Here is a 7205-nt window from a genome sequence, read left to right as displayed (position 1 = left end):
CCGGGCGCGGTGATGTCAGCCCAGTGGCATGGCACCATGCGGCACCCCGCGTCCCAGCTTGCCTCCCGCCACGCTGCAGACACCTCCTGTGGGCACCATGCCGTGCCATGCCGTGCTTTGGGAGCAGGCCTGTCCCATGCACAGCTCAACCCCATCCCCACTGCTCCCCCAGCCCCCTGGGTGCTCCCCAAACCCCAAGCCAAGGCCATGGCGTGGGAGCAGATGTTGGGACCCCCAGGCTGGGCTGAGGGGCTCAGGGTCCCCATGGGACCACTTGCATCACGGTCATTTCATGTGTTCCCCCCCCATGCGCATGCCAGCAGCCAGGCATGAGCGTGCACACACGCGTGTGTGTGTGTGTGTCCCACACGTGCTCAGCCGGGCAGCCATTGCCTTAAAAGGCCTCCATCGTCCGCTCCGGCAGCGCCGGCTCCTCTTCCCGTTGCCAAATTTGGCTCTGGTGGCACGGGCCGGGGCTGTCGGGGCCTGGCCCTGCTCTCCCCGAAGTGACGTCAAGCAGGGGTGTCCGTGCGGCACGAGTCACCGCATCACCGCAGCCACCGGAGCCGCTTCCTCTCCCAACCCCGGCTTCCTCCGGTGCTCGGCTGCCTCTGGGGGCTCAGGGCCCAGTGAGGCCCCCCCCCGGGTGCTCTGCCATGGGATGAGGCATCAGCCCCAGCTGGGCAATCCCAGCCTGTCCATGGGGTGCTGGGTCCACCCATGGGGTTCTGGTTTGGCACCATCCTCCCTGGCTCCATCCTAGCCAAATCCTGGGGGGTGAACGTGGTAAAGAGGATGCACACAGCCACTCCTGCCCCCTCCCCAGGGAACTCCCCAAAGCTCAGCCCCCTGCACCCAGGACCAGCGGGTGCTGGTGCCCCCCATATTTGGCACAGCCCTGGCACCACGCAGCCACCAACACCCTGAGTCCCACCGAGGTCTGAAGGGGCCGTAGGCTCCCATGGGTGGGATGGTGCTGATGCACATCCCCGGTGTCATCCACACCTCGCCACCTGCCCAAGGGACACCAACCTGCGGGTGGGGAAACTGAGGCACAGCCGTGCCCGGCCCCATGGATCGAACCAGAGTGTCAGGGTGGCAACGGGACCGTGGGCACCCACCCTCAGCTCTGCCCCACGGTGACGCAGGAGGGAGGGCGGCAGAGCCTGCACCCAGCCGGGCTGGTGGAACTGGCCCAGCTCCCCCAGGCAGCAGGATGGGACCGGGTGCACCCGGTCAGGTGAGCACCACACACAGGCTGTGGTCTGGAAACACCGGCCCTGGCACATCCCACAGCGGGTCCCCAGCCCCAAACCCTTCCTAGGGGGTGGTGGTGGGGGACCAGGGAGCTCCATCACCCCCCATCATGCTTCCAGGCTGCTCTTGCTCTGGTGTGAGCAGAGCCGTACACACACACGTGCAACCGTGCAGCGCTGAGCACATCTGCATGGCTCTGCATGCACATACAGATGTGCACAGCTGAACGTGTGCATGGGCTACCAGGCAGTGGCCAAGGCCAGGTTGGACAGAGCCCTTGGGTGACATGGTGTGAGGTGCCCTTACCCATGGCAGGGGCTTGGAACTGGATGAACTCAAGGTCCTTTCCCCCCCAAACCCTCCCGTGGCTCTATGTGTGTGCACATACAACGTGCTGACCATGTCCCTGTGTGCACACACATGCCGAACACGCCACGGTGCAGCCTCGGTGCATCCAGAACTGCCCAAATTTATTTCAAAAATAAAAAATAAAATATTAAAGACCGGAAACCTCGCTCTCCCCCTCCCCCACCCCCCAAAAAAACACACACAAAAAAAAGAAAAAAAAAAAAAAAAAAAGACTTTTACAGACAAAAAAACACAGCACGGGGGTTCTCTATTTGCACAGATCTCCTGACGAGGGGACAAAAAAAAATCAAGGTTGGACAAGAAAAAGGATTTCTACGGCCTATGCAAGACTATGTCAGTATTGGCTCAGTCGGGTAAGTAATGTCTATAAATATCAGCCCCGAGCGCTGGGCTTGCTCAGTCCTTACTTCTCCATCCCTTTGCTTCTCTTTTTTAAGTTAAACCCCCCCAGATCCAAGGAGCGCGGAGGCCGCGGGACGAGCCCAGCGCCTCGGGAGTTGGTCTCGGCCGCGGAGGGAAGCGCCGCTTCTTCCCCCTCCGAAAACAAAGTGAGAACCCAGCCCAAAACAAAGCCCTCCCCCCGCCCCCCCCCCTCCTCCCCACCCTTGGATTCCCCCCCCCCCCATCCCCCAACCCGGCTCCAAATCCCCCCCCCACAACCCCCTCCCCAAGGCTGCGGCACAGGGCTGGCAGCGCCCAGGCACACGCGTGTGTCCCGTTCCCCCCCCCCAGCCGCGCGGGGTGGGGGGGGCCCAGCCCCATAGCCGAGCAATGCTACATATAGAAGGGAAGGAAAACAAACGGCCCCCAAACCCGGGGGGGGGGGCTCAGCACCTCCAAGAGAGACTTCATCTCCTCCTGCCTGCATCAGGGGCAGGGGGACACGTTGGGGGGGGGGGGGGGGGGGAGCGGAGCCCACCCCACTGCATCCCTCTTCACAGCAAAGCAGCAGCTTTGATATCCCCCAAGGACCACCACCCCCCCCCCGGGGGCCAGGACCCCCTGCTCCCTGCCGGGGAGGATGCGGGATGAGGCAGCGGCTCCTGCCTGCACCCCCCTCATCTCCCCATCCCCAGCCGAGCGAGGGGGGTGAGGCTGCCCTAGACACCCCCCCCTTGCCCCCAACCAACAATGAAACGCTTCCCTGGCACAGGCAGGCTCAGCCCCGAGGCATCCGGTCGCAGGAGATGGCAAATCTAGAGGAGATCTGGCCCATGCCAACAGAAATGACACCACCGCCGGCCGGGGGGGGGGGGCAGCGGGAGCATCCTCCTCCCCCCCCCCCCCCCCCCCCAACACCCCATCCCCGGCAGAGTCCGCGGCCCCGGGGCCCCCCCCCGGGGTAGGGCTCTATGCTACGACAAACTCTGATTTCATGTCTGCCTTGACCTCGGGCTTCCACACCGAGTCCTCGAAGTCCAGGTCCAGGCTGCCCTCGCTGGAGACGCTGCTGTTGCTGTTGGTGCGGCTGGACTTGCGGTTGGGCAGCCAGTGGTAGGGGGCCCGCGCGTCCCTCCGCGCCTTCCTGCGCAGCCGCTTCTGCTGCATGAGCAGCTGCAGCCGCTCCACCTTGCAGCGCGTCGCCCGGTTCTCCGTCTGCCGCAAGCGGTCCCCTGCAACGCCACAGAGGAGGTTGTTATGGGGGGGGGGCTGCCCTGCACCCCGAAACCCTATGGATGCACACACACACCCCTCGCCCTAGAGCAGGGTCCTAACCCAAGCCCATAGGATGGGCAGCACCAGGCTGGTCCCCCATGGGGAGAAGCCCCTCTGCGTGGTGCTGTGCCAAGGGAGTGGGGGGGCTTTCCCTGCAGCACAGCAGCCGGTGCAGGCCTGGCCCCGCTCTGCCGTGTGGGAGGACGAGCAATTGAAGCTCCAAGCGTGGGCTCCGGTGCTGGGGAAAAGAGGGAAAAAAAGGGACCCTGCTCCAGAATAAACTTGGCCGGGAGAGCCCCCGAATGCTGCGGATGCTCCAGCATCACCCTCCAGGGCCGTGGGTGGGAACACGCCAAAGGAAGAGCGGGGCACAGGGGGACAACCCCTCTCTAAGGGCAAACAATTCCACCCCAGAGCGGCCAGAGGAGGGTCCTGGTGCAGCAGAGCCACTGGTGGGAGGCTTGCGGGCATCTCTTCCCCATCCTGGAGCCAAGGGGGCCCGAGGGGCTCTGGCCAAGTGGGGTGAGCCCAGCCAGGACTTGTCCCAGTGGAGGGGGAGCAGGTTCCCCCCCACTCACGCCATGGGATACAGCTCCGGCCAGGCCACCAGGAGCTGGTCCAGAGCCACCCCCAGGGGGGAGCCTGGACCCCTCTTGGCCAGGAGAGAAGGGAGAGAAAACGCTGAGGGGAGGACAAACCCCAGCCCCAACACCAGCGATTGCACCCCAGGACCCCTAAACCCATCCTCGGGCAATGGGCTTGCAAATAGGGGTGGTCCAGGAGCCAGAGCCCGGGTGCCCCCCCCCCAAACCCTCAGACCCTGCAGACCCCCACCCTGGCTGGTGCCTTCAATCAGCAGTGCAAGGAGCAGCCAACAGCCAGGGTCAAACACACAACCCCATTGAGGCTGTTATGGGGTGATGCCACGCAAAGGGGGGGCAGCTTGGGGTGGGGGGGGGCCTGCAGGGGCTCCTGAGCCCATCCCAGCCACCAAGCCCTATGGACAGCAGCCCCATCCCACACAAGGCACGGAGCAGGCGGGCTCACCGCTGGGCTTGCACATCCGGATCTGGCTTTGGCACTGGACGACGGGGTGCAGGGGTGGGGATGCTGCGGCCGCCGGCAGCGGCTCTGAGGTAGTTTTGGTGGCGAGGTCCGGGGAGGCTGGTGGCGAGGAGGAGGACGAGGAGGAGGACGAGGAGGATGAGGAGAACTGCGTCTGGCAGCGGAGCTGCGTCAGGGACTGGGGCATGCCCTGGTAGTGTCGCGTGGCGCTGAGGAGGTCGTTCAGGATCTGCAGGATGGTGCCGATGTCCCTCCGCGGCCGCCCGCTGCTGTCCTGGCAGTTGGGGTGCAAAGTGCCTGCAGGTGGGAAGGGGGGGGATATGAGACAAGCCCCAAGGACCGCGGTGCCCCCCCCCCTTGCCCAGACCCACAGCCCCATCCCAGATGGGCTCAGCACCACGCACCGGAGAAGGTCCCTGAGAAGACCCCAGGCGCGTGGTTGACGAAGCTCTCGATGACGGCACCGGGTTTGCGGGACCGGGCGGCGGGCGCGGGGCTGCTGCCCGGGGAGCTGCTGCTGCGGGTGCCGCACTCCACCTGCACGCATGGGAGACACCGGGTCAGCCTCTGGGCGCGGGATGGGACGACACAGCCCCACAACACAAGCCCCTTCTGCCCCACACCCCCAACGGGCAGAGTGACCCCATAGCAGGCAAGGAGCAGCAGGTCCAGCAGGCACCACCAGCCCCGGTTTTACTGGAGCACAAGGAACTACGGTTATCCCACCCCTCCATGCATTGTGGAGTCACCCCCATCAGCCAGCTGTGCTGTGCAAGGGGAAAAGGGAAGCAGGAGCAGAGAACGGTGTGTGAAGATGAGCAGAGGAAGAGCCTGGATCCCACCCTGTCCCTGAGCCCTTAACCAGGACATGGGAGCGTTTTGCAGCCCCTGATTCCAAGCATGGGGAAACCGAGGCAGGGAAAGGCATCACCACAGCGGTGCCAGGCTGCCCAGCTTTGCTCCCCTACCCCGAAGGCACCAAGAGCCCTCCGTAAAGAAACCTCACCTCTGAGCAGGAGGAGACCACGCTGCTGTTCACCGTCTGCGTGCTGGCCCCGTGCGACCGGAACATCCCGGCGGTGACGGGGGCGGCGTGGGGGGTGTTACAGTACATGGGGGGGGCCGGCGCGGCAGGCGCGGGGCTGGGGGCCGGGCTCTGCTGGCACGAGGCGGGCACCACGGGGATGCGGGTGAAGCCGGAGCCGGCGCCGCCGTGCAGCGTCCGGCAGTGGGGGCTGGCGGCGGCCCCCGCCTCGCCACGGCTGGCGATGAGGTGCCGGTGCTGGAGCTGCCCGCTGCTCTGCTGAGCCGCCAGCTGGAGCTGCACGAACATCATGTGGTCCCCCACGCGCAGGGCCAGGGTCAGCGGGGACCGGCCCGACAAGAAGTCGTTGACCTGGGGAGAGAAGGACCCCCGTCAGCTCCGGTGTTGCGCAGTGAACCCATGGCACGGCCCCCCCCGCCCCACATCCCACATCCCACAGGGATGGGTCTTTAGGGCAGCAAAGGGGTGATCCTCTTCCCACAGCCCTTCCCCGAGCCCGGCAAGCCCGGCCGCTGTCCCGGCATGACCCCAGCGCGGTGCCAGCTCCATCAGCTGATGATGCCGGGAAGGGGGGGGATTTTTCCCCTCCTGCCCTTTATCTCCCAGCACAAAGCACCCCGTGCCCCCCCCAGTGAGGCCGCTGCAGGCAGGAGCACTGTCCCAGCCAGCCCAGAGCCCGTGGGGGGCAGCTGCACCCCCGGCACAGCGAACAAGCTCCGTGCAGGAAGGATGGGGAGGGAGCAGGCGAGGACATGCCGGGTCCGGGCTGTGCCCACTGCCATGCCTTGGGGCTATGAGGCAGGAAAGGCAGGGGAGGGCAGTACACATCCCCCCCTCCACGTTCTCCCCCCGGGGCAGACCCAGTGGAGCGGCTGCAAGGGCAGGATTTGCCCCTGCCCACCCCGGAGGCCTCATCATCCTCACAGGCAGGTGATGGAGCAGCTGCAGCACGGAGACAAAAGCAGGGCCGTGACCCTGCCCAGGTCGCAGCTGCAGAGGGGGGGGCCCCAATCCCCAACACCTGCTCCTTCCCCCCCCCCCCAGTGGGCATAAATCACTCGACATCTGTGCCAGGGAACAGGGGAGCCCCCCCCCCCCCCCCAAGATGCTGCGGTGGGGAGGGGGCTGCACGGCTCACACACAGGCAGGGCTGTGGCAGGACACTGGGTCACCACTAATGGGGATGACGCCACCGCACCCCCCGCCCCATTCCAGGGCGCAGCAGGCACCGGCTTCCCCAGCCCATCGCGGGCACGGCTCCGGCACACGTCACCCGCCCCCAGCCCATCGGCACCCTGGGATGAAGCCCAAGCGGAACCAACACCCCCCTGACCCCCATCGCCTCTTCCCTGCCCCCTTGCAGAGCTCAGCACCCCCCCCCCCCGATCCCGGCTCCTCCGCACCCGCTCCGGTGGAGGCCGGTTCTGAGCAGCCGTGGGAAAAGCAGCTTTAAAAATACCCTGAGCAAAGCCCCAAGCGGGGGCCGCGGAGGAAGGGGTTGGGGGTGGGAAGGAGCCGCGGCCGCTCCGGACACGGGGGTTATGGGGCGAGGGAGCCCCAGCGGCAGCAGGGTAGCGGCGCCACAGCCCCCATCCTGCCCCACCGGTCACGCTCTGCCTCGGGTGCTCTGCCCGCAGCCCACGCACTCAGCCGCGACCGCCTCAGCATCACCTCAAGGGCTCTCAGCATCCCCAGGGCACCCGCATGGAGCCCCCCATGGGTGCGGAAGGGGCGCAGGATGGGCACGGCAGCTCCCATCCTTCCCCCTGCAGGGACCCCAAGTGGGGTCTCATAGCCCCACCCCGGGTTCCGT

The 7205-nt window shown here is 66.2% G+C and overlaps 1 protein-coding gene across 1 annotated transcript; it reads right to left on the bottom strand.

The window, feature by feature from the left end:
• Positions 1–2928: 2928 nt before the first annotated feature.
• LOC133264638 (midnolin-like) lies at positions 2929–5758 on the bottom strand (the record flags this gene model as incomplete). The annotated part of the gene is made up of 4 exons (XM_061444470.1): positions 2929–3239; positions 4330–4644; positions 4752–4884; positions 5354–5758. Coding segments are annotated over 4 exons (1116 nt in total), but the record flags the coding sequence as incomplete, so codon positions are not given.
• Positions 5759–7205: the final 1447 nt, after the last annotated feature.

The sequence above is a fragment of the Pezoporus flaviventris genome, unplaced genomic scaffold (genome assembly GCF_033815535.1).
Source record: "Pezoporus flaviventris isolate CSIRO_AGI_PZ_B2104156 unplaced genomic scaffold, CSIRO_AGI_Pfla_v1 ptg000906l, whole genome shotgun sequence".
NCBI classification, from domain to species: Eukaryota; Metazoa; Chordata; class Aves; order Psittaciformes; family Psittacidae; genus Pezoporus; species Pezoporus flaviventris.
This window is presented reverse-complemented; position numbering and strand designations above follow the sequence as displayed.